General features: G+C 41.6%; 1 protein-coding gene across 1 annotated transcript in view; it reads left to right on the top strand.

Moving 5' to 3' along the window:
* The window catches only part of fgf11a (fibroblast growth factor 11a), a 99,451-nt gene that overhangs the window by 40,942 nt on the left and 30,573 nt on the right, over positions 1-27,936 (top strand). The window contains exons 3-4 of the mRNA XM_005750022.2: positions 9,227-9,337; positions 25,716-25,819. Of these exons, the coding sequence (XP_005750079.1) occupies positions 9,227-9,337; positions 25,716-25,819 (215 nt within the window). The remainder of the gene's footprint in view (positions 1-9,226; positions 9,338-25,715; positions 25,820-27,936) is intronic.

Below are 27,936 nucleotides of genomic sequence, written 5' to 3'. Positions count from 1 at the left end.
TTGCTTAGTTACTTTTTAAAAACATGATACACAACCTGAATATGTAATAAAGCAACAGACCTTTCAGCTCAATTCTATTTATTCTGCATAATCCGTCATATAAAATTGAATCAAATGAAAAAAGTGTTAGCATGCAGAGTGCACAGCGGACGCTAATGTTTTTGTCACTTTTTACAGAATCAAACTCAAAGTAATGTCAGTACTTCCAAGCTTTCAACGCTGCATGGTCGTACTCTCTCCCGCTCTCCATATTATCCATTGTTGACCTACATGTTGCTGCCTCGGACATCAGACGCTCGTACGTCATCGTCATGAGACACTCCCACAAACAAAATCATGGTTTAGTAACGCAGTGGGCTTACTTTAATTTTTTTGCAACAGTAATCCCTTACTTTACTTGTTACTTGAAAAAAGTAATCAGATTACAGTAACGCAGAACTTTTAACGCGTTACTGCCCATCTCTGGTTCTGAATAAAATGTGATTTATAGGACACAGTTTTGCAGATTGTCTGTGAGGAGAGTAGTGTGATCTTTCTGAAGCCAGCGTGAGGAGTAGGAAAACTAGCATATACACGAGGGTACGCATCGGTCTAAACTGGTCATCCACCTCTGCTCATGTCAGAAGAGAAAACACGTTCTTACACCGTTTATAAATAGTGTGAAGTATTCCCCATAGCTTTTAGTATATTCTTCTAAAGCAGCTTCTCATGCTGTGTTTGCTCGATTTGACTGTTGACTTGTTTTGTGTCCGAAATGTAATGAGAAGACTATCTCACACACGAAAAAGTAAAATTCACGGCTTAATTGAAGCTTCACTCTCACTCCAAAAAGTCCACGCATTACAGTTTCACACGCTAACTGTCTATCTTCATATCACAGCTTCCAAAAGACACACACTTAAGGTATAATAAGAGAACTGGCTCAATAATGAGCTAATAATGATGATAGCGGCCAGCTTTTCGAGCCAGCTGACATTCTGTTCTCCTCAGCTCTTTCTGCTGCTGTTTGTGTGGGGGCATTGATCTCTCCTCTGCAATACAGAGTCTGACACATCAGAATCAGATTTTCACACACACGTTAATTTAATCTTGCCTTCCTGAGCAGTTACTTTCCCTGCAGATTTACTGGGTACCCACTTCTTCTCCATTTCTCAGCTAGCCACTGTGCTTTCTTGGTTTTCTTTTCTTTTTTTTCTACTTTGTTTTAAATGGTGTTATTTTTGTAATTTTAATTACAACCAACAGCATGTCTTAAGTGCGGGCCTGGTAAACTTTAAGCAGGATCGCAATTCATCGGTTTTGTCAGTATTGATTTTCCTAAAAGCTGAAGTTGGACCGCAGTGGGAGAGAGAGAGAAAGAGAGAGAGATTGAAGGGGAAAGAGGGAGAAACAGTTTGCTTTGAAGGCATCCCGCCCCTTTCTCGCTCTCCATCCTATGAGGGATGAGGCGTCTGGCGGTTTGGAGATGATTGATGCTCCTTGTAAATATGGCCATTACCATATAGGCTCTCCCCACCTCTATCCCCATTATTCACTGTCAGCTGGGGCCACCGTGAACCCCCTAATTTTATGCAATTTAGCAGCACTCTTAATGTGAATATGAAAACACAGGAACTCGTGTGGCACTTTCTCATCTGAATGTTTTTCAGCTTTCTGGAGGAGCATTAAAAAAAAGAAATAAAAAGGCTTTTATTGTGATTTGAAAAATCATACTCCACTTGTTCCTATTTCAATACAGGATGTGTTATTGCTTTTGCGGCTGCTGCCGAGCGTTTACCAATGGCTGCAATAAATGCTGGGAGATGAAATACTAGCAGTTGTAAAATCCATATGTCCATGGATTAATAGCATCAGGCTTTCATGCTAGTGGTGAGGAAGACAATATTAGAGTCAGTGGGGAGTTACAAGCTTATTATCTGAGGAGAAGCCGAGGAGTGTTTCGGGGACCAGTGTGCAGAAGCATGACGTGTTAAGTAGCGGTGACCAAGGACTGAATTACAGTACCCACAGAGCTGTACATGATGGAAGAGAGATAGGAGGAAGTGATCCTTGCACACTGGATGGGATAAACAGAGAAACTGATTTATGGCATGAAAGAACCGAACAAACCAAGTTTGCTGATGAAGATGTGAGATGCAGGGCCCTGGCTGCAAGAGGAGTTTGGTTCACTTGTCTTGGCGAGAAATTACAGGCGTGAAATGGAACTAGATAAGATATTATGTATGTGTCTCTTACTCCTTTACAAAGGTGCACTTAAAACAAAGGATGTGTGAGACATTGTTTTCTCCTAATGCATGATTACGGAGGCAGGAAGTCTGTCCACAAACAACTCGTCAAATTTCTAACTTCATTTTTGTGTCTTGGCCTCGCTGCCCTATTTACAAAAACCCTGGAAAAGCCCCTGGTACTCTTGCCACTGCATGACACAATGGCAAGAGCAAGCGTGGACGGTAAAGACGACACTCTTTCACATGAACAGCATGCAGCTGTAAATTACTGCTGCACTGCTGCTCAGCCTCGAGGAGTAATTACCTGTTTTTTGTTTCCACCTGTCACGCGGCACAAAGAACAATCTGTCAGCCAGCTCACTGAGTTACAGTAGGTGTTTCAGAGGCAATGCGACTTTACAGTTGCACTTGGAGGCTATGGATAGAAACAGCCCTGACTTTTAATGCAGTTCATTTCCCCCACTAAACTTTTAGTCACATCTTAATAAAAAGATGCAACTAAATTAAAAATATAAAGCTTTAAATGACTGGTAGTAAGTGAAAAAGATTCACACACTTCCTGTCAGGATTTCTGTCTGGAGCCCCGCAGGGGACATGGGAGAAAAAAAATAATTAAGATGGACTTTTGCGAGATCTTGCAAAACAAACTCGGGATCTCGCAAAAGTTTTGCGAGATCTCGCAAAAGTTTTAGCCGCATTCTTCGGAGGCCGCCAGCTCGAAGCCGACCGGGAGGTCGAGGCACGATGTGCCGGGAAAGCGGTGTTCCTCCCGGCTGTAGTAGGTCTCGACCTCCCGTTAGCTTCGAGCTAGTGGGTGTCAGATTTCCGAAAACGTCGGACCACTTTTGCAAATATGTGATGTCTTGTAAACCGATCAGGTATCTGACGTTTACACAACTACATTCACACCTCAAAATATCTTAAAAGTGTATTTTGTGACCCAGAAAGAGTAATATTACAACTAAGTAGCTGCCGCTATTGTTGAAATTCAACTTTTGCGAGATCTCGCAAAACAAACTCGGGATCTCGCAAAAGTCTGTCTTAATTTTTTTTCTCCCATGTCCCCTGCGGGGCTCCGTATTTCTGGTATTAGTGTTCAACTAGAACTGCTATTTTTCTGTTGCTCGTACATACCACCGCTTGTCCAGGTTTAGCTTGACAGGTGAAAAAATGACTCTAGGTTATTTGTACAAGCAACTAATTATGAACCTTTAAGTTTTATTCACTTAACAATAAAACTTAAAAGTTCATAATTTGTGCAAGACAGTAAAAAGATACAAAGGCATGTTATTAACGAAAGACAGGGATAATTTAATATTTTTTTCTATTCAGTTCATCTAATAGAATGAAGGTTTTATATTCCGCAGGGTAAATGAATCCACTGTTGCATTCATAACATAACATGACATAATGCAATGCAACAACACATATTAACAAACTTCATCCTTAAATTAAAGCCTTGGTGCAACATTAAGACGTAGGTTCGTCATAGATGGTTTTTGAGTGTGTCTTTTTGAATGTGATGCATAAAGCTGCGGATTTTCTCCCAGGGAAGGTTTTTCTTTTAATTGTTCCAAGAGTTAATGAACTACAATGACCATATTTCATAAGTGATGTTGCACATCTGTGCTCCCTGGAGTTTGACTGTGCCGCTGCTGACAGAGACGGAACAGAGAACGCGTAAGAAGACGACTCAACAAACAGATGGAAGTATAATCATCAGCTCTCGCCGCAGTGCCATCAGCTTCAAGAGCTTTGGCAGTCTTTAATGTGCCTAAAGGAAAAGAAAAGAGTTACAGTGGAAGGATAAATGAAACATCAGTATCTTTAGTGTTTCCCAGTGAACTTACTACCTGTGGGGAACACATGAAAACACATTATGGTCCAATCATAGATATCTTTCTCGCTCTTTCTTCTTTGCCATGTCTGCCTTGCTACATCTAACTCCTCTTCCTGCCCGCTCCTCTTCCTCTGAGTGACAGTCTGTCATTCAGCACTCTCTGCTGCCGATAAAGTGCTGTCCCCCCTTTTCCTCACTGCTTCACTATTTAAAAACAGCAAAAGTAAGGATTTCCCTGCAGGCTAGGCATGCAGTTTTTGGGGATGAGATGAGTGAAGATAGAGAAAAGCAAAGATGCAGGAAAAAAAGGAGCGCTCAAAGAAGAGAGAAGAAAAAGAGGGGAAAGTTAGAAAGAAATCTTTGAATTGACCAATGTAGATTGCTGTGAGGACACTTAAGATGGGAAAGACAGTCAAGGAGAGAGAAATATTTCTACTGTGTGTGTCTGGTGTGTGTTTGATGACTGAAAGACAGACACGATCCTTGGCAGACCATCTCTGCTTCTTCAGCCAAGTCCATTCTGTTGGAGCTGTCAAAACACACACACACACACAAACTTTAAGAATTGCAGTGTGTAATGGCCGTGAAAATAACACTAGCTATTGCCCAGTTGTCATCTGACTCGAGGCATCGGGCAGCTGGAGGGTTCAGGGTGACTTTGATGGTTGAAATTCTTAATAAGTGAAATTAATCCTGCTCTTTATTAAGGTCACTCCATAATTGGCGTTGAATGTCTGTGGGATTACGAGCACAAATCCTCGTCTGTATAAACACACGCACAGCCACATGCTCTTGCGTTGCAGTATATGATTCGCAAACTCTGTTATCTGTCGACTAATGCTGCGATTTTCCCGGGGATACATTCTGATGGGACAGAGTGACTGCTGTCCGCACAAGCGCGAATTTGTTTTAGCTGTAAGAGGCTTTTCCACACTGCCAACAATAGAAATCCAAGGGAAACTCAGCAGAGTTGCAATTAAAACAAAAACAAAAACAAGTAGATGTCAGTAGGAGCTTTAAAAATGTCTCCTTCAGTTAAACCCAAGCTTGATTCAGTCTTTGCCCTCAACTCACCAGGAGTCCTGGACAAGTGGTGCCACTTACCGTATGCAGGATTTGCCAAAGTGTTTGCTTGCAGTCCTACAAAACCCAAGTAGTAGCTTAACAGGGATGTTCTTAGGTTGAATGCTGATTGGTTAAAAAACTGGCCGGAATGGGAAAGGAACTGACATTGGAGTTCAACACAAAGAGGCAAAAGGGTGAAAAGACAACAATGGCTGCTGTGGATGATTTTTATTGATTTGAACACACTTCGCTCTTTATAGGTTATAACTTTTCTCTGTAACTGGAGGAAGGACAAACAATGGCTCACGCAAGAAGAGCCCACACACCACTTGTTTTCATATTTCTGTGACCTGCGTGAAACATCTGCAATCAGCTGTGTATAGGCTCTGTGAAGATGTCCTCGGGGACAAAAAAATTCAAAAAGATAGTCTGCATTACAAAGGAAATGAATAAAGGGACTAGAAGATGCTATAAAGTGTGCGTTTTTAGAGCTTTGCAGATGACTAAAAGCATTTTCACACCTGACTGGTTTGTTTGGACAGGTGAGATAGCTACCAATTGGAACCTGGTGAGAAACAACTGGACTGAGACTATATTTCCAAATGTCATTTTGTTTACTGTGGTGCAGTCTAAAAGCAAAAAGAAAACCACGATGTTATGTGATAGCAGATGTGTGATTTTATCATGAGTGGAAAGCACAGGAAGAGCAGCGTGATCCGCTGTGAGTCATGAGGGTCCTGATGAGGCATCGAGGATGAAGGATTACATCAAGAAAGCTGCATTACTTAATAACTTTGTTTATAAAACATCAGTGGGAATATGATTCATATCTTTATATCTTTCCTTTGGTCTGGGTTAAATGAAGCACACTGCACCAATGAGGACATGAAAGTTGTGATGCAAGCTTGTTTTTTTGTCCTAGCTTGATGGGAGCTCTGCTGAGAGACAGGAAATGAGGGAGAAAGCTGAGGACTGACATGAAAATGTTCTCATAAACAGACAAAAAGAAACTTTTTTAATAAGAAAACTAAACTCTTTATAATCATAGCTCCAGGATTATTCCTTTTTCTCTTTTGACGTCAGAGGATTATTTCAGAGAACTGAAGTTACGTCTTTATTAGCTGACTTGTCTGTCTCATTTACTGTGCTCATTTCCGTTTCTGTTTTCTTCTTGTGGGCCTTTGTGCAGGCCCTCAGTTCACTCATTGTCTGAACCAACTTCATATGATCTTCTCTGCTGGCTGGACTGTAGGTTGTGGGGCTGCGGTGGAAATGACCACGTTAGAGACAACCACCCCTTCTCGCTGATGTCACACAGATCCAAAAGTAGAAAAAACTTTCTGAAGCATGAGCTTTTGAATCATTGAGAGTACTTGTACATAGACTGACCTCATTATTTGAAGCTATCTTTAATATGAGCATGCAGAGCTATAGCAGTATATTTATGACAGAAACTAGGTCCCCTTTAATAACTTTACAGCCACTTGCTGATTAATCAGCTGCTTGGCTATCAGCTGAGTGTAATCTTTAAATACCCCCAGGCATGCAGTGCAGCCATTATAAGTGCGTGATACATTCCTCCTTCGACTCTTAACTCGATCCAAGACGAAATGTTTCAAAAACTAAATGTGTGATTGCATAAACGGTTTCTTCAGTATCAGGGTGAATCTTTGAACTGCAAACAAATGCAGCTTCAGTGACTTCAATTTTATTTTAAAGAGAAAATGCAAACCCTAATTTCTAAATATTGTAAAAAATGTGTCTGTATTTAGTTTGACTCTGTTGGTAATGTTCTCCTTTTTCTGCAGCATCACTCTGGATCTGTTTCTAAGTGTGTGTGTGTGTTTGTGCGTATTTAAACTCTCGGTTTAACTAACATCCTGCCCGAGGTATGACTCAAGGCAATTTCTCCTCATTTTAGCTCAAGCGAGTGTGTGAATACAATATCTCTGCTCTGCACAAGCATCAGCAGTCTCCTTGTGTCCAAGCAGCACTTCCTATGTTTTGAAACACAGCATCATCACCAAATATCCACACGCAGGCAGAGTCACGCAAAAGGTCAGCGTCAGCCTCCCACCTCGTGCCCGTTTGTCGCCGGGCTCTGCCCTTCCCTGTAGCAGATGTGTTAAGCAGCACATGGCCTGGTGTGTGGGCTGAAGCTTAATTTGGGATTAACACTCAGGATATTACAGATTACCTCACTCTGCGTTTGACCTTCTGTGTTTAGTCAGCCAGCGTTGGATGGATGAGCTCTTATCTTTTAGTAGTTACAGCGACTCAATCTTGCCGCTGAGGCCGGAGCCTCTAATGAAAAGCTCCCAAACATGTTGTGTCACGCTGTCAGCATGAAAGCAAGGATTACACATCACAAGTCTTTTGACTAATTCACAGATATAGTGGGGGTTGAACATTTAAGAAGTAATCAGCTTCAATTCATGGATTTCCTGAAAGATGTTTGAGTCACAAAGCAAACAAATAATTCAGTCGCACTCTGGTTTTGATCGCAGATGTACTACAAGTGTCAAAATGCTCCAAGCGTTAGAGGATGTATCTAAGTCAGTTGTGTCAATATGACGTTTTCCTGTTTTTTTTAGGAATCCATTAGTGTTGGACCAAAAAGATTGTGCCTCTTTTCTTTATTCAGCTCTTACTTCAAAACGCTTTAGTGCTCTGTAACTGCAAACAGTAGTTATGACAGGCTGAAATATCTACTGAAATATAAAAAAACAACTTTTTTTGATTATGGAGGTTTGTTTGTGTTACATCATTGTTTCCCATGTGCTTAAACACACACACACACACACACACACACACACACACACACACACACACACACACACACACACACCATACCCCTGCTGTCAACTGAGGACCAACTGCCAGCTGCCCCCATACTTCTCTGTCCTCATCTATATTTGATGCACCTCATTAAAAGTTGATTGTGGAAACACTTCAGCATTCCCGACATTCCTTTTGATCCACTATTTAGTCTCCCTCAGCACTTCGGACCGAAAAAGTCCCCTCAGTCATGCGTGAGTCAGTTAAAGGCAGGAAACAGAGCGCGTGAGGAGAGCTGAAGACATGCCAACTTATCTGTAGTGCGACAGCTGGTCCAATACAGCTCATAGTTGAGAGCAGGCTAAACAAATGTAGGGAGATTGTTCCTTGCCGACTGTCAGTCATGTTGCAAAAACCAGTGAATTTAAATTTCCAAAGCAATAAACGTTCAGAGGACGGAGAGGGAAAAACAGATATGGAATTTTTGGATGGATCTAGTAACTTGTGTTAGTATTTAGCCGTCTAATCCTACCCTGCACTTTGGGAGATCAGCACCAACCACTGCTAGCAAACAGTGCTTTCCAATATCAAACTAAAACAAATACCTTTGAGAGTTAAAGTAAATTTAATGGTAAGGTAAGTAAAGTGCACACATATCCACCGATTAATCAACAGACCAACAGCATACCAGGTGACATTTAACTTAATATGTGGGTCTGTGGGGATTAACTTGCTAGGAAGCAGTTTTGAGTGGCCACCCAAGGAGCTACAGCTTCTAGTCTACAACAAGATTAGTGTTTCGGGCTGATATACCACAAAGGCTTTACCTCAGTGAAATTTACTACACGCCTAAAACAAATCTTTTGACAAAAATACTAATAAAAAATTAATAATCCTGCTCTCATAGATATGTTTTCCTTTAGTATTCCTCAAACAGCTGACCTTGAAGTTCTAACACTTTTCTACGCGTGTTAGAAGTGATCACCTTTTGAAGTGACGTGCTGCTGCGAGGCCTCTCGTGCACGAATGCAAAAACGCACACGGAATAAAGCATCTTAAACAGCTTGCCTCCCTCGCTTGAGCCTCTCTGTGAAAGATGCATGTTTTAACCCAACGCCGAGGTCCCATCAATCGTGTTGAAGGCCACAGTCACACACGCATATACGAGTACACACACTTCACTGTTTGACTGTTTCGCTGGGTAAATATTAAGACCTGCCTCTTAGGTAGCCGTGTGCATTAATATATGTCACCTGATGAGAGTGTATGTGTGTTCTCGGACGTTAGCGTGTTTAACATTGTGTTTGCTCTGCAGAGCCTCAGCTGAAGGGCATTGTCACGCGGCTCTACTGCAGACACGGCTTCTACCTCCAGATGCTGCCGGATGGCACCATGGAAGGCACAAAGGACGAAAGCAGCTCCTTCTGTAAGTAAAGGAGGACAGACTCTTAGATATTGTTGCTGTACAAGGGTTCTATTTCATGCCTGAGTCAGTACATGCACCTCTAGGAGTTTCCCTTGCTTCCATGTCAAAGTGTGTTTAAACGGGATCTTCCTGGTAAGACAGATTAACATCCTGAGAGCACGCAGAGGCACGGCAACCCTGCCATGCTTTCTGGTTTGATTTGCACCAGGATCGATCAGGCTGAAAATTTATGCACACTTGGCGAGGTGGACTAGGGGAACGGCTGCCAAATGGGATTCATTCTCATTGCATAATATATCACAGAAGATCTCTGGCACTGATTAAGCTCTTCAAAGACATGCTTTTAATTGTTTTGCTTACAATCATTCTGATCTTCAGGTTGTAAGCCTTATGTGCCTATGAATAACTCATCTGTGAGTATACACACTGCAATGTAAGTGTGCATGTTGTGCTCTCAGTTTCAGGCACAACACCCTGAATTATTTAGGTATATGTCAGAGTGCAAGTTTCCAACAGAGTTCAATGAAACATTAAAGGGTCTTTAACCTGCTGGGTCCATGTGCTGTTGGAAGAATCCGTAGCAGCTAATATTCTGGTGTATTTATCACTAGTAAGTAGATGTCATGTGATGTCTCCTAAATGTTCTATCCAGGCAGTTCAATCACCACACAGACTTGATTTTACAGTGGTCACAGCTGTTCATTGGAACAACGTGTCAATGCTGCCGCCATATCGCTCAAGGGGAGACAGGCTGTCTAATGCATGCACGTCTGCAGAGGCTGACGTCTTTACACAATTAAAAATCCTCATTAATCACTGATTTTTCAAGTAGCTTTCAAGACAATTTTTTGTTGTAAAAATGGTTTTTTAGCAACAACTCTTAAACCATTGGAAGTCATGTTTATTTCCTATTAAATGGTGACACTTGTGAGGAAAATACATTTGTTAGTTGAGCAGCAGAGTTGTTGGTTGAAAGATGTGGGTTGCACCTATTAAAAACTTCCCAAATCTTCTCTGCCAATGCCAAACAGCTTAATCTGCTACTCCCTCTTCTTTGGCGTCGTTCAGTTGATTGGATGGTTGAAGTATGAAGAAACAAGACATTTTGAAAATTTTACAATAATTTTACAGTATATTCCTTTAAGAAATTGGGGCCCTCTGTAGCATGTGGAAGAACATCTGGTGATTTTCGTTGGTAAGTTAGCCATTGTTTGTTTCTGTCTATCTGCTGGTCTGACTTTTCTCAGCTTCAATCATGGTTTTTAAGAGAAACTTAACACCCTTTAAGGCACAAATACTGTAACTGAATTATCCTGTTAAATTAACACGCTCGATCTATGGAAAGGATATTTCCTACCTAACTCTAATGTTATAGTTTTATTGTTAGCAATAGCTGCTAACCGCTACCCAATGATAACTTAATAGATGGCTAATGTGGCTACTGGATAACTGCTAACAGTCTTTGCCGGCTGGGTTAATGATCATGATAACTGTTTAATGCTTCATCCATCCATTCGCTTCCGCTTATCCTTTTCAGGGTCGCGGGGGGCGCTGGAGCCAATCCCAGCTGTCATAGGGCGAGAGGCGGGGTACACCCTGGACAGGTCGCCAGTCTGTCGCAGGGCCTGTTTAATGCTTCAGTGTTGTTGAAATGGGAGATTCTCTGACCTCTCGAAATTCCTCATGAAACAGCGTTCAGTGTTGTGAACACTGACTATTGTTCATGTGTTCAGCTGCTAGCGATTCAATTTCTAACTATAGTATTTCAAAACTACTTAATGGTATCAAATAACCACTCTGAAGATTTTATTGAAGACCTGCAGTTCTTAACAGTCACACAAAAACCTGCTGTCCTTCTTTGGTTGCTGAGTTTGTGATTGTGCACACACACCTAACCCTGCGAGGGGCATCGCCTAGAACATTAATGACTCAAAACATCCTACCCCATGATTCCCTAGAGTCTCTGGATGGACTCCAACCTTTCCAAAGAGATCAATATTATATTACAGGAAATCCCTGATGTGGCAACACGGCAGCTTTTTTCTGTCAAAACACCAGTTTGGGTGGGAAATATGAGCTTAGCACAATTTTGGATTTACACTCTACACAGGGAGGGGAGAAAATCACACGTTGACACTCAGCTGTGGTTCCCCTGTACAAGATTATATTTCAGCATTCTATTAAGACGTCAGAATCCTTGTGACAGCAGGATTGTTACTGGGTTGGAATAACCTGGATCTAACCTTGGGGTGTTCGTTGTGAGGTTTTCCCCTGGCATTTGTCCTGGAGACTAGCTTATGTAACTTGGCAGGATGATATTTGCTGATGGGAAACATAGCAGCGCATAAAGTGTTTATTTAGTGAAATAAACAATGAGTGAAATATTTCAAGACAACTCTCCAGAAGACTGATTCTCCAGATTCTCACATAACAATCCCCGGGACTGTTATCCCTGAAAGCTGGTTTGGCACCGAGGTTATGAATCCTCTAGCCCAAGGAGCTTGGTTAAACACCTCCATAAAGTGATTAGATCTGCACTCACCTCTCCCTCTTATGTAACTGCACACCTACGCTGAGGCAAATGTCGGCTGAACATTCTGTCTGAAGTGATCACATAATACCGCTGGGCACATCTGAAGGCGAACAGGGCTCATGCCCAGACAGATGTAAAGACGAGCATTGTGTAACAGCACCCCTAGCGTGCAGTGGCAATAAACTTCAGTCGGCGGAGGTCAGACCGCAACTTGTTTGCAGGGGTTAATTTTTATAACAACACTAATTCCATCAATGCCAGTATCTGGTGCATGGCTTCCCTGAGCTGTTACATTTTCAAAGGCGGCATGTGATAAACTCTGCAAAACCCAAACTGTGCACTTACAGATTATTTATTAATTCAAGCAAACAGTCTTCTAGAGATTGACATCAGTGAAATAGAGTATCAATCAGAGACACAATCATCCACCTGGCTGCACAGAACATTGAATGAGCAGAAATTGCTGTGTGAGCATCAACTCTTATAAACTGTATGAGTGTGTGTGCATGAGAATGTGTGGAAATTCAGACCATAAAATGCAATGTGACCGACAAACAGACACCTTTTGCTTTAACTCAGTTTCACTCTTGCATATAGAATTCACCTGTTTTTTTTTGCTTTCTTTTTTTTGGTGATACATTGGGCTGATCTGACCATCCAATGCAGAATCACGATACAGCCAGAGAGAATACTCTTGAAGTCGCGTTGATAGAATCTCCTCAAACCTCCTCAGCAGCCGCAGAAGGAAGAGTTATTGTCTCACTGCTTTTGTGACCAGCTCAGATCCTCACTGACGTTGAGCCCCGGAAACTTATTCTCTCCTCCTGTGGAGAGAGTAACCCAGCAGTGTAACCTGCTTGGTTACACACTGAGCCCAAAAGCCATTCGATTCTACCAACTCTGTTCAGTCTGTCCATTGTTACTTTCTCTCTTGGTGCTGCTAAAAATGAATTAGCTGTGACACTGGGACTTTCTGTGTGCTTGGCCTTCTCAGATCCTGTTCTCACTCCCGAGGTATCAAATGCTATAGATGGTAGAAGCTGTCAGAATCACAGAGATACACAGAAGGCATCCTTTAGTGTCAGTTCCATGAACCACTGGCTGTGGCAAGAGTAAGATAAATCTCAGCGTCCCAACTTGACACATACATTTTAAAAACAGCTGATATTTTTTTTTTGTTTAGGAAAATTCCCAGTAGCTAACTGAAAACTAGGAAAGCATATGAGGAACTAACTTTCAGAATAAAACATGAAGTAAACACAAAGGACAATCCCCCCGTAGCAGGAGGAGGAAGAGGACGGAAACAGGTATTATTCCCAGTCTTTTTACTTTACATCTATCAACAGATACCCCTTATCCCAAACTCTACACAGGTTCCAGGTGATCTATCTTAAGAAGTAAATGTATTTGGACTTTGGAAATAGACTAATCACTGCCTAACATTTAAAGAAAAAAAATCCTTATTGATCATGGGGACAAAAGATTAGGGTGAATTGTTGGAAGTTAAAGTATTTGTAATTTTTTTCTTATATCTGAAACAGATCAACCCTTATATGTAACAATAGCCACCTTCTACCACTCATCAGCCTCATTTTCAGCAGTGATTATGCACCCCACTGAAGTGTATAACACAAAAGTGTATAACACCAAAAAAGGCCAAATCAGCATCAAATGGGATAAATAATTAAGGCAGGAACAGGGAAGTTCATATCTGAGGCACTGGCCCATGCAGCCAGCTGTGATACTCATTGGCTGATCTCCAGGATGAAACTTTCGCCTGTGACCTGCTGCAGTGAACGACCTCCAAGGGGCAGGAGGGAGCCCGGTCCATTGGCTCCCTCTTGTCACCTCTCTACCTGGGGTACCAGGCTTTACAGCAGCTACCTTAACCTCCTGTTTCTCCTGGACCCAAATGTGTCAGGAAGGCAGGACACTGAAAGGAAAGCCAAATGGAGGGAAAGAAAAAGCTGGGAAGAGGTACAGAAGCCCTGAGGGGATGTAATAGAACAAAAAGTGACAAGAGTGGCTTTTGTATGGCCTTGGAATACTTTTATCACTTTTTTAAAGCAAGCGGCTTCAGGGATTTCTTAACTAGGTGACAGAGGAAGCTGTCACCAAAGCACACTATATTTTTGCAAGTGAGAGATTGGTGGAAACAAAGAATAAGAGGATCACAGAGGAGTGGAGAATGGGAAGACGGGCCAGAGCAAACTGAGCCAGTGAGACAAGATGGGCTGGCAGAGAAAGAGAGTAAGTGAGACGGAAGGAGGGGGGGAGACGTGAGGATGACGGTGAAAAAGGCAGAGGGACAGGAGGGAGTGATGGGGAGCACGAGGAGCAGCTGGCATACAGCTGATGGCTCCTCAATCACTGTGTCTCCCCCCTTTGGTGGGAGGTCAGAGGAGCTGCCCCCCTCTGCTCCTCCTCTCCTCTCTCCTTGCCTGTTCTTGGCTCTTCCAGGCTGTTATATAATAAAGCTGGGAGAGGAAAGAGGGGAGGGAAGAGGAGCAACTTTAAGATTTACTTATCTTTTCAATGGAAATGAAGTTGCTGTACTGTGTGTTGCTCTGACATGTTTTAGCCACTTTAATAGAAATCAATTACACTTCATAGTTGGTTGAACATTTGTTTAAGTGCAACGCAGATTCTTGGGTTTTTAAACTTTCCATTCATTTGAAAAGTTCATGGAGACTCTGAATTTAGTTGAGATGACCATTAAAAAAAGTTTAATTATTTCTGTAATGATTAGAATTTTCTTCTAAGTTGTAAAGATATGGGAAATAATTCTACGTCTAGTAGGCCTGCCACAATTAGTCGAGTAGTCACGATTATGCCGACGATTTTGTCGACGACTTAATTAATAACCCTGTTACCGTCGTTTGAAGCTCTGTAAGATCCTGAAAGACACAGGAATAAGTAGTAAGATTTAAGAGTGTAATAATGGACTGAAACAGAAGATGGCAGCAATGCATCTACAAGGATGCCAGCTGCCATTAAACGCCAAAGAAGAAGAAGCATTCCCCGGTGTCATAGCTATCCCAGAATTCATAGCGCGAATCAGCCAGTTCTAGTTTCAAACAATTGCGGCAGCTACTTATTTTTAATTTGACTCTTTCTGGGTGTCTTAAGTTATTTTCGGGTGAGAATGTAGCTGTGTAAACTTCAAATATCTGCTTGATTTATCAAAACATCACATATTTGTAAAAGTGCTCTGAGATTTTTGGAGAAGTCTGTTACCCACCAGCCCGATAGCTGACCGGGAGGTCAATGTTCACCAGAGCCAGCGAGAACACCGAACCCCAGGCACATAGTTTTCAGACCCCCTGCAGTCTTTCGCTACTCAGTTTAAACATGATATATAATTCACTTAAATAACTTTAAAATGTTATTGTTTGGCTTTTTTCAGTGTTTTATTTGTTCCTGACCAACTGAAAGTACCACCAAAGGAGCAAAGAATGCTGGTAACCGACATGTGTCTGTGCTGGAAATGTCAGATGATTACCAATTTGTCCAAAGATGCTAAGGACTAAATCCAAATCAAGGGGTGATGACCAAATTGCCTTCTACGTAAACAGTGTTTAAGTTATGGATAAAATTGTAACTTGAATAATGTGCCTCTTCAGGAATTTGAGTGGTTTGACTGTACTGCTGCCAAACAACTGTGGCTACATTTAAGTTACATTGTGTTTTTATAAATGGCCTCGGGCCATTTCGAAAGTGTTTCAAAAGGTCACATGTACCTGATGTCAGTACTGGTAAAAAAAATCTGAGACAGGTGACAGAGCAAAGGAAGATTTAAAATACCTTAAAAGAAAGAAGGGAGAGAATAAATTCTGTGGATAGGTCATGAGGGATTGATCTTGATTTCCTTTGGGGGCTGAAGAAAGCAAAAATCCCAGAAGGAGACAGATTGATGGACACAGAGAAAATGGAAGAAAAATGGACACAAGAGAAAGATAGATGAAAGCTATTGACTCTCAGCGTGTACATCGGGAAGCCATGAGGAGGAACTTGATTCCCAGGCTTTTATCCACTGTAATTACCATCTCCCACAGTTGGAAGGAAATTTTACTTATCTCGCTTTGCACTCTGGAACAAGTCTGTTCTTTTTTTCTTTAACTTTCCCCCAGTGCTCGATAACGCTCCTGCGCAGAGGGCAGGGAGGCAAAAAGCTTGAAAGGCAGATGAGGGAAGCTCAGCTCTGTGTGAGAGCTGAAGCATCCAAGGAGGAAAAGATGTGAATATTGAAAGCCAAAGCTCCATCTGACAGATGAGGAGAAAGGTGGAAAGAGTAGCAGAGCGGGCTCACATGGATGAGAAGAAGAGCATGAAGAATACCAAACAAGAAGAAGTGAGGATACGAGGCAGAGAGAAGAAGAGAGAGCGATGAAGAGCCAGACAGATGAGGCTGCAGGGTAAAATAGGACAAAGATGAATGGGAGAGCATTGGTTTCACAGGATGGGGAGAATGACAAGAGGCAACAGGGGAACTGAAAGGGAACAAATAAGGAAGAAAAATGGAGAGATGTGTAAAAAAAACAATAAGATAAGAAAAAGGGACGTTAATTCATGACAAAGAGGGCTGAAAAGACAAAAAAACACCAGGGAAAGAGAGGAGAGAGATGGATGGAAGTGAAAGAAAGACAGATAAAGGCACAGAGAAATCAGTTATGGAGAGGAAGGTCTAGAGGGAAGAGGTGGAAGTTAAATAACAGGACTGTGAAAGTAGTTGTCTTGTCATCAGAGCCATCGACCACTGGGGAAATCAGGCGTGAAGCTCAGCTGCAACTCATTTAATCTGCTCTTGAGCCATTAAAGCTCATTTCTTTCCAACACAAATGACAACGTGCGAAGAGGCTATTTCATTTGTTGCCAATGCAAATCCACTTTTCTGTAGCTTTATTAGTTCAAGTGTCACGTTAATGATCCCAGTGCAGTGGGCTGTCGGGAAAAGACTTCATTTCATATTCTTGCGACTATGTTGGGATTTTGATTATTTAAGTACAATGTTATTAAACAATGTTGTAAATTAAATAAGATCATGAATATAATCCAGTAGCTTTCAGTGCAGCTTAACTTTTGATCATTCCAGATAATAAGGAATTATTCACGAATACGTTAGAGTTCACAGCTTGACGTTAAGGCTGAGCAAAAATACACGTTATTTAAAGTCATGTTAACATATCCAGTTGTAATGTGGTAGGTTACCACTGCTAGATATCGTTACCTTTAAAACTTGTTACGTTAAAGGATTACGGTCAATAATAAAATTAAAATGAAATTTCTGGTTCAAATCCACGTCAGTAGGTACGGAGGAATTCAGCGTCTAGAGCCACCGCCACTGTAAAACACAGTGGAGGCTGTGTCATGGTTTCAGGCTGCATCTCAGCCAGTGGTGTTGGAGATCTTGTTAAAACTGACAGAATTATAAACAGAAAAGCACTGAAATTCTTGGTCAGCAATGCTTTACCATCTGACGAGCTTCTAATTGTCAGCGGCCTGGACCTCAACTTTATCAGAGGACTGGGGATGATCTTAAGAGAGAAAAAAAAGATAGACTTTAGGGATGATTCATCCCTAAAATAAGAGCCTTTGGGAACTGACTCGATTGTGTAACCAACCAAGAACTCCAGACTTGTCATGTAACCATTGGCTTCATCTTTCAGCTGAGGAAGTTACTACTTGGATTAAACCATCATGGGTCCTTTTTTTGTCGAGTTTGCATGTTCCCCCTGTGCTCAGTGTGGGTTCGTAGCTGTCAATGTAAACACGAGTGGTTATGTAGCTCTGTGCTGTACCTCTCGGTTTTAACAAGATAGAACCTGGAGTAATAATCCAGGCTATATTCCGGTTCTCACTTGTTGTGAGTGGGGAGAACCTTCAGCTCCTCTGTGACTCCTCCTCACGACCACACTGGTACTGGGAATTCCACCGTGCTTGTCCTTTTGCTTGTCCTTTAATAAACACACTCTCCGCCAGCCTTACAAGGCCCGTTTGAATGGCTGCTGTCTTATGATACATGAAGCGAGCCGTATTCATACAACCCGTAACATTACTTTGAGTTAGGGAGTTAAAAATATGAGGTCCATGCGTCCATTTGTGCAAGAACGTTTCTCTCACACTCCACAGTTAGCAGTGGTGCACACCTGCGACATCACCAAACACTAATAGTCGCAATTGTGTGGTGTCTCCTTGGGAAAACTAAGGAGACACCACACAATTGCGACTATTACAATAGGTAGCACAGCAAATGGACAAAAGCTATAGGCAGGCAGCAGTGTGTCTCTGTGATCCTCTTGCTCTACAGTGGTAACACTGTAAAGAAAAGAAGCTACAATAATCTAAAATCAGAGTAAAACTGAGTATTTTGTTTAGAAAATATTGTATAGCCAAGATAATTGGGTTAATTGAGTTACTTATCTGCGCTTATCTCTTATAGCACTGGTAAATTGACCATTTTGCTAAGGGTAGAATGATTCTACTTAAAACCTCCTTCAGTTTAAAATGCCTGCCCTCTGGAAAATCTAGCACCATATGCAAATGCTATTCATGTGAAAACTTCTAACTGCTGAACTTTAGATGTCACCTACATCACCGAAAAGTTGCATCTGAGCGTATGTATACCACATTACACCAATCCAAATCATATACTGAGCCGTGACTGGCTTCTCAACCAGTGGTGATGTCACAAAATCAATATCTATAGACACAGAGAAGGTCAAACATCTATGTGTGGCACATTTTTAAGGAGCAGGGAACTTTAAATAACTGCAAATAGTAAAGACAGATGTGAGGTGAAAAGGGGAATGTTAGAAAGCAACAGATGGGTGAAAATATTGAGAATTACTTACTGCTGAAGACAAATCATTTAATCTAGTTTTATCTTGCATGCTAACAGCAAGTTCATTTATATGTTTGCTTGAATGAGCCTATAGGATTTTAGCCTAGTTATGGAACAGTCTGGACGACTTACAGTGTTTGAGATGCATGAATGATTTGAGCTCACATTGTGTGTCATCACTGACGAAAACTTATACTGTATCTGTAATTCCCTCGATTTACTCAGTGACCATCGACATAACTCATAACTGAAGGGTATGAGTGGAACATGTGCAGGAACATTATAATCTTAATAGTGTAGGAAACTCAAATGCAAGAACATAACTCGTTCACAGTAGCTCAGCTTCTCTGTAAGCCCTGTTACCGTTTATGCATTCTTTAGTCTGTTCAACATAAGTAAGAAATAGTTTAGACATAACCTTGGAATGAGTCAGTTTTAGATGCATCAGCATCTCGTGACAGTGCTCTTATCCAACCAGCTTCACTGAGACTGGAAACTAAATAAAGCGCAGCTGTCCATAAGTTAAACTCTGTGTGACTTCTCACAGATGACTGTAATCCTCTTCTCATTCCTGTAGAGACCAACTGTGCTGCACAATGCAACACTGCAGAGCAGCAGCGCAGAGTGCAGGCCTGCAGAGGCCCTCCTTACAGCTTAACTCTATGTCCTGCTCCTGCTTCCCAGTGCTGAGCCGCCCCTCCCTTTCCTCTTCCCATCTCTACTTTCTCCTTGTTTATTTATTGTGTAGATGATCTCAAGCCTCAAATTGACTGTGGGATTGATTTGGCAACGGCCTCCCCTTCATTTCCCTTCCCCTCTTCTTCTTTCCCCTCCCCCAAAAGACTTTTGATTAATCTAGCAGTGTCCTCTGTTCTGCTAGAAGCGACTCAAATGTAACGACGGAGAGGAAGAGGGATGAAATGGGATGCCTCCGATATCCATGCAAACAGTTATGTTATACATGCGATTAGCAAAGCTCTTTTTGATGGAGGATAAGAAGGAAATAAACAATCTGAAGTGTGAAAGCAGGAAAAAAGAGAGTGAGAGAAGGAATGAAGCAAAAGCTAAAGCCTGATTGTTTTGACCTTCTACTGGTGTTGTCCAAATACAGCTTATAATGATATCAGGGACATGCACACACAAATGTCTTTGTTATTTTGTTGAGGGCAGAATATTATTTTTAATGGCTACTATCAATTTTGAGCCTGTCTTATTCCCAGGATGTCAAAGTATTAAAAGAATCAGCAAAAACAAGGCAAGTGCAAAGCAGCCGCTGGACTGCTACCAAAGGATATCTCGTGTTTCATAGAGGCAGCTTTTGAAGTAACAGGAAGTAATGTCTGACTTTTTAGATTCATAATTCTGGGAGTGAGCAGAAATTGCAATCTCATATATCGATTTTATCACTTATAAAATATTCTAAATATTTTTGTCTTTTAAATTTTTTCCCACCTGACTACCATTAAAACATAGATCATGAATGTTACTCAAAGAACACTTAATAATTATATACACGATATCTTGCTAGAGAAAGATACAAGCTTCATGCTAACAGCATCTTTGTTCCTGTTCTGCATGTAGAACAAAAAATATTGTCAGCAATGTGAACTGACACTTCTATCACACTTTTGCTGCTTAGCTACATGACGATAACTTCCCCAAATCCAACAAAACAGGCTAATGTTAGCCAAAAACTCTTATGCTGTAGCTGTTGACATAGACTGATGACTTTTATATTGTCACAGCTATAACCCTTCAAAATATCCTGTATTTTTACAGAACATCTAGTTATTTCTGTAGGTTGTGTGCTAGCTACAAATGCTAACTATAAACGTTTTGTATCTTTATGTTTGTAAAATGTAAAACTGTCATGCAGGGACTACGGCTCATTTCTGTCTTTATTATCTTGGACAGTGTAGTCCGCCTGCATGTGTTGTGGTGGTTTTCTTCCTGTGTGTATAGATAACATGCAGTTATCGCCACAACAGTGCACCTAGCACTGTTAGGAAGTGAGAAGCAGGAGTAGGAGGGTGACAAGAAGGTGGGAGGCAATGTGTGTGCATGTGCCCAGCTCTATTTGTCATCCCAGCCATGCTCATTGGTGACACCTTGTTCATTTGCGAAACCAACTCTTTGAAATGCAGGAATCGATTGAGCAAATAGAAGCAACGTGCTGAAGATGGAGAAAGGAAAGAGAGAGAGAGAGAGAAAAAGAGTAGGGTGGGCTGTCTTTATATTCAGTGCAGGTGGTAAAAACTGTACATTACAGTGACTGTTCTGTGGAAAGTTGGAATATAATCTAAGTTTTTAAGTTTTCCTCAACAAAAAGTTAAAGAGCATAAATGCTGCTCGAAAAAGAAGGAATGTGTTTTGTTTTCCAAGTTGCCGTACTAGAAAGAAAATCTTAACTCTTAAGAGGTCAGAGCTTAATCTTCATCAGAAATAATACTGACAAGTTGTTAGTTTTTAATCACGGCCAGCATTGACTTTCTGACACCATCTGATAACTTAACTTCCATCCATTATGTTGGCAGAACTTTTGATTTGAAATTGATTTGTCTATTAGTGGCTAATGGCTTCATGAATCTAAAACATGCTCCTTAGACTTCATTTTTCATCCGTGTAAGAAATCTGTCACTTTGACAACTGGGCTCTGACTTTATAATGCACTCTTGCAATTTGCCAAAAGAAGACGAAATCACTCACACATACTGCATCCCAATTATGCTTCAGTTTTTATATTCTCGACCAGAGTTTAAACGAAAAGCTTAGCAGTGTTGTCTGCTTTGGCCTTTAGGACTAATGGCAGTATGGGAATTTTGCCAAAGTCAAAATCAACTTGATTGTAACAGACATTGTGTAAAGAAATGAGTAGTTGCTGGTAACTATGTGATGGTGGAATGCTTCACAAGACAACAGCAAGTAGAAGCTGATACTCTAAAACACAAAATATGAGCACCTCTCCTTAGCGTAAGAACTAGAAAAGTGAGACACAATACGCTGGTAGGTGCATGAGTCCAGTCTCTAAAACCCAGTTATTAAAATGTTCTGTACTATTTCTCCAATCTTTATACAACGTCTGAGGTCGTGTTTGTTGTGTGCGGCAGGCAGAACTCGACTCAAAATTCAGCTTTATTGCTGGACTCCAAAAGAACAAACAAAAACTGGGATACACGTGAACTAAACAGACAGACAGGCAGGCAGGCAGGCAGGCAGAACAACAGCAGGGAATGAGGGAGAAAGCAACACTGGACAGACGGAAACAGGGGGCTTAAATACAAGAGGAATAACGAGGGAACAGGAAACACATGCATGAGGCAAATTAGACACAACGAGACAGCAGAAGCAAAACTAAACACACCGAACATGGAACGCAAGACTTTCAGAATAAAACAGGAAACACTAAGATGTAGACTAACTCACAACATGACATTTTTTGCTGAGAGGAAAGAACAGTCAGGGAAGCTAGATGGATTAAGGAGGCAACGGGAGGAGATAACGAAGGGGACGCAGCAACAGTTAATGGAGACAACACATAGAGAGAGAGCGAGAGAGCAATGATTCGAGACAGCACGAGAGAGCGAGAGGAGAGGCATGATATGACGGAAACATGGGATAAACATGACAGGCAGGGGAGGCATGGAATTAAACATAAGGAGGAGAACATGGAAACAGAAAAATGAAAGAAGACACAAGGACACTCACATAAACAGACACACACAGAGAGTTCACAATTAGCATAATTTCTGACAGATTTCAAAGGGAGCCTTCAGAAGTTGTTGCTTCCAGACAGTAATACCAGCCTAAACACTCTTACGGCCAAATGGGCTTTAACTGAGTGAGCAGTAATTGATGCAGACAGGAGATGTTAATATGTATACAACCTGTATCCTTTTGGTAGATTATACCAACAAAACCTTTGGTTTCCTGTCGGTGGGTGATGGTAATATTACTAGCTGTTCTATTAAAATGTCATTTTTACTGTAGCGTAATTTCTTTTTCTAGCAAAACTCAGAAATGAAGCAGAGTAGTTGTATCTGACATTGTTGACTAAAAAATATTGTTGAATTTCAATAACCGAAAGACATTGTTGTCCAGCAGTGTGAACACAGACGTGACATTTCTATCCACACTCAAACAAGACACACATTACACTGTGACATGACTTCAGACTGTCAAGGAAGAGAGACTCCTTGTAAGCCATACCACCATTATATATATATATATATACATAGGCTATACAGCAATGACATTGGAATGTCATTCGGACTGGAGAAGTGTAGTCGGATGGTAACAAAGAGAGGGAAGGTAGTCAGAACTGAGGGGATTGAACTACCAGAAGGCAACATTGCAGACATAGAGGACAGTTACAAGTACCTGGGGATCCCGCAGGCGAATGGGAACCATGAAGGGGCCGCTAGAAAAGCTGCAACCACCAAGTACCTGCAGAGGGTCAGGCAAGTCCTGAGGAGTCAGCTGAATGGTAAGAACAAGATCCGGGCCATCAACACGTACGCCCTGCCCGTGATCAGGTACCCTGCTGGGGTAATAGGCTGGCCAAAGGAGGAAATAGAAGCCACTGACATAAAGACAAGAAAGCTCTTTACCATGCATGGAGGGTTTCACCCCAAGTCCAGCACCCTGAGGCTGTACGCTAAGCGGAAGGAAGGGGGCCGGGGACTGGTGAGTGTCAGCACCACAGTCCAGGATGAGACAACGAACATCCAAGAATACATTGGGAAGATGGCCCCAACTGACCGAGTGCTCAGTGAATACCTCAGGCAGCAGAAACCCAAGAAAGAGGAGGGAGACGAGGAACCATCATGGAAGGACAGGCCCCTGCACGGTATGTACCACCGGCAGATAGAGGAGGTGGCTGATATCCAGAAATCCTACCAGTGGCTGGACAAAGCTGGACTGAAAGACAGCACAGAGGCACTAATCATGGCAGCACAAGAACAAGCTCTGAGCACAAGATCCATAGAGGCTGGGGTCTATCACACCAGGCAAGACCCCAGGTGCAGGCTGTGTAAAGATGCCCCAGAGACAATCCAGCACATAACAGCAGGGTGCAAGATGCTAGCAGGCAAGGCATACATGGAACGCCATAACCAAGTGGCCGGCATAGTGTACAGGAACATCTGTGCCGAGTATAACCTGGAAGTCCCGAGGTCAAAATGGTAACGGTGGTCCCCGTGGTAATCGGAGCACTAGGTGCGGTGACTCCCAAGCTAGGCGAGTGGCTCCAGCAGATCCCGGGAATAACATCGGAGATCTCTGTCCAGAAGAGCGCAGTCCTGGGAACAGCTAAGATACTGCGCAGGACCCTCAAGCTCCCAGGCCTCTGGTAGAGGACCCGAGCTTGAAGGATAAACCGCCCGCAGGGGCGTGCTGGGTGTTTTTATTTTTATTTTTTATATATATATATGAATATATGAATGCCATCAGGTCACTACTGACCTATCCAGAGTTAGGGTTATTGTAGAAGGTTAGTTTTATTTTAGAAACCTGATAAATCAGACATATTAGAAAGTAGAAGTTGCTACATTTTGAATGAAGTCTCATATAGTTTATCTACAAAAGCATTTGGGTGTAACGTTCTCCTAATCCTAGATGGGTCACCACTTATCTGGTAGATTTTATGAGCTTAAGTGTTTTTCATAGTTATATTGTTTTGTTTGATCTTTCAAAACTCGTGTATTTTTTTTGGCTCAATCCATGTGCTTCAGGGGCTTTAATCATCTCAGTAGCATTTGGTCATCATGACACTGTGACCACAGAGCAGCTGGCAGCCACAGGCTGCTTTGTCAGTACCGTTCAGCTTACCATGCCACATCATATAAGAAACTTTTTTAGACACTCAGACACGATCTACATTCATACCAGAAAAGCTTGTGCATCTACAGGAACAAAAATGAGAAGGAAACAGTGACTGTTGTTCTGGTGTCCAGGCTGAAGTTAGCTCATATGCAGAGCTATGCATGTAGGAGATCCAAGGTTTCACAGGAGGACATTCAGCAAACTGCATTACAAAGTGCTGTTTAGTGTGTCGGGATGCAGAAAATGAATTCACTTTCTAATGCACGCTATTCTTAAAACTCTCTGCTGAGCTACCTTCTCTCTCTCCTTCTCGCTGTGTCTCTATCTCTCTGTGGCATGAATCTAGATTTTAGGGAGAATCCAAAGGCCTGCCCGGCGACCACCACCACACTTAACCTCTTCACTAAAAGACTATAAATGTCAAACTATGGAAAATTCTTTATGCCCTTAATGAGTTTTTGGGGGATTGCATTCCTCTCATTTTTAGCCTAAGCTATGACCTGCATTACTTAATAATCCGGTTCACTTTCAAGCTATACACAGCCTTTAAAATGTGTGGCACACCTTGGGATGCAAGATTACAGCGCTTTGATTAAAATGAGCTAATGCTGATTTTTCTAATAAAATGTTCAGGGTTCATGCACACGTTCTCTGTGAAAATATCATTATGACTGTCAGAAATCCCATTGATTAAAAAAAAATTCACAGCTGCATGTTTTTTCTTTTCTGAATTTACTTCATTGTAACTGCCACGTTCAATAATAGATTCGTGTATTGCAAATGAAAGTATTCCTATGGCATGTAGGGCAATGTTCTGTTTTTCTGATGTACACCTGGTGTATTCAAGAACAGATAAAAGAAAGCAAAGGAATTTGCCAGGTCTCTGTCCTAAACAAGGCACTCAAATGTATCTCGATATCAAGCATTAAAGGTATTGCACTCTTACTCTCACCCCAAGAAAGGTAAACACAAAATTTCTGTCTCCAAATCCTTTCCGCCCTCTCTCTTTGTCTTTTTCACAAACTTGCTTTTCTCACCTTTGACAGATAAACTGTACAACAGGGAGTGTGAAACAGGAGACAGCTGGAAAGCGATTGTCTTTTTATGCCACGAGAAAGCACTGTGAACGTTTAAGAGACAGAATGATTGCTCTAACATCACTCCTCCCTCTCTGTGTCTTGCAGTGCAGTTCAACTTGATTCCTGTGGGGCTCAGGATAGTGGCCATCCAGAGCACCAAGACAGGGCTCTACGTTGCCATGAACAGCGAGGGCTACCTCTACACTTCGGTATGAATAGCAAACACACTGTCATTCCATGTTTGTTTGCTCCGATAGAGCTAATACAGATATATGCCCAAAGTTTACAGGCTTATCAAGGTCATCTGTAATTGCAATCGCTTTTCTTAAATTACTGAGTGACATGTGATAGCTTAGGCCTCAGTCACACAGGAGTACAGAGTGGTTGGAGACTGCTTTAGGGAAAAATCTCCATTTGCAAGTGGTTGCTGGCAGTCACCGGGTAAAATTGGTCTTCCAGCAACCACTTGCCAACTACTTGGGGAATACATATTTTCTTTAGCGTCTGCAGATTGCCAGATGTGAATGTGGTGACTACTCTTTAAGGCATAATTAACACAGTTCTGCTGATCTATGTGCCAGTTTCCATTATAGTGGACTGATAGCAGTGTATTACTTCAGTGAAACATGAATCTCCCTCCATACACACAACTTTTCTAAATAACCAGCTTTGCTCACAGTCAGTGAGGCAGAGGTGGAGACGTCTGAATCTGCGCAGCGCTTGTAAAGATCTGTACATTAAACAGTTTCCTGCTCTCGGTCACAGCAGCACTTGTATGCCACCATTTTTTGAAAAAGCACAAACGACGCTCCCGCTGAGGTTTCATATTGATGTGAAGACAGAAGCAGCAGAGCCACAGATTTGGAATAACAGGTGATCCGAGTGCACTCTATCAGGATGCAGAGAAAAGCTTTTCTTTTTTTTTTCCAGCTGTTTTTTCGTCCTCTTGGCAAAATGGCAAAGTGTGTGAGATCTTGTTTGAAGTGCATCGGTGCGCTCACTTCAAAGTCCATCCAACGCTGCCTGCGCACATACTGCCAGAAATGAGGAGGGGAGGTAAAGGGTTTCTGTCAGGAGCAACAATGCAAAAACAAGCCTGGAAAGAGCGCACATACATAAATCATCCCCCTGTGCTGCCACACATACAGTATGTGAACAGCAGTTTGTCCTTAATTCTAGCAGCTTCTCACTTTGTCAAACACAAGCTGCACTGAGCATAAGACAGTTCTTACTTTACAGTCATCCTGGCCTAGAAATTACATAAAATTAAGTAAAGTTAGTTAATAGGTTTGTTACCTCATGTTTGCATGTATAGATAAGTTGAATGTAGCCTCATTGATACTATCTATTGATCGCTGGACTCATTTTGAAGCTTCAACATTAGCATGTTGTCTTTTTGGTGTCAGGAGTGACAATATATGGATGAGAACTTGTCCACAACCACAAGCAAACTTGGTAAGTGAGCCATGTCCACAGACAGTATGGGTGCAATGCGCAGATGGATGCCTGCTAATTAGTAACAGCTCAATAAATACTAGAAGAAAAAAAATAGGACCACAAAATTATTGGATGAGCTGTAACATGCAGCAGGTGATATTCATTGCCAGATATCTCTTGTCAAACACCACAAATATGGTGAAGAGGTCCAGTTCACTTACTTTAACTTAGTTTATTTTAGGTTTAGCACTTTAATATTAAAACAAAAACAACTACAAACATATTATATCGTTGGCTGAATTTGGACATTTTAATATGGAAATTGAACGCTTTGGAGACTACCTCAAGTGTCAGAGGAACTGGCACATTAGCATTTACTTAAAGCTAAACCGAGCTAGCTGTTTTGCTAGGTGACTTTGCAAGCTAATGCTACATTAATATCATTATTCATAATAATAGAGACCAGCTGAAAGATGCAATTATAAGTAACTGTAAGTTACTTATAATTATAAGTAACTGTAATAACATTTGTTTACAGACTACTTATAATCAGGTGGTTTGATCACTTGTAGTCAGTTGTCAAACAGACTTTGGTTGCTAGCAGTGTGGGGGACACATGAGGGGTTTGTCTAAATGAATCAGTTTATCTGATAATTGACTTCATTATTTCTTTATTAATTTTGTTTTATTATTATTTTTAGAATTTACCTGAATTAACCTGTTTGATAAACAATAACCAGCAAATGGAACAAAAAAAATAAAAGACTGGATATCTTCATGCTACACTGGAAGTCCCTGAAGAAATATACCTTCCCCCCTAATGAGACCCAGAAAATGGTCCTTGCATGACTTTTCCAGGGCTTGGAACCATTTCTCGATCATAAAAAAC

The sequence above is a fragment of the Pundamilia nyererei genome, unplaced genomic scaffold (genome assembly GCF_000239375.1).
Source record: "Pundamilia nyererei isolate P.nyererei 1_Seehausen unplaced genomic scaffold, PunNye1.0 scaffold00260, whole genome shotgun sequence".
NCBI lineage: Eukaryota > Metazoa > Chordata > Actinopteri > Cichliformes > Cichlidae > Pundamilia > Pundamilia nyererei.
Note: the sequence above shows the minus strand (reverse complement) of the source record. Positions and strands in the feature narration are given on the sequence as shown.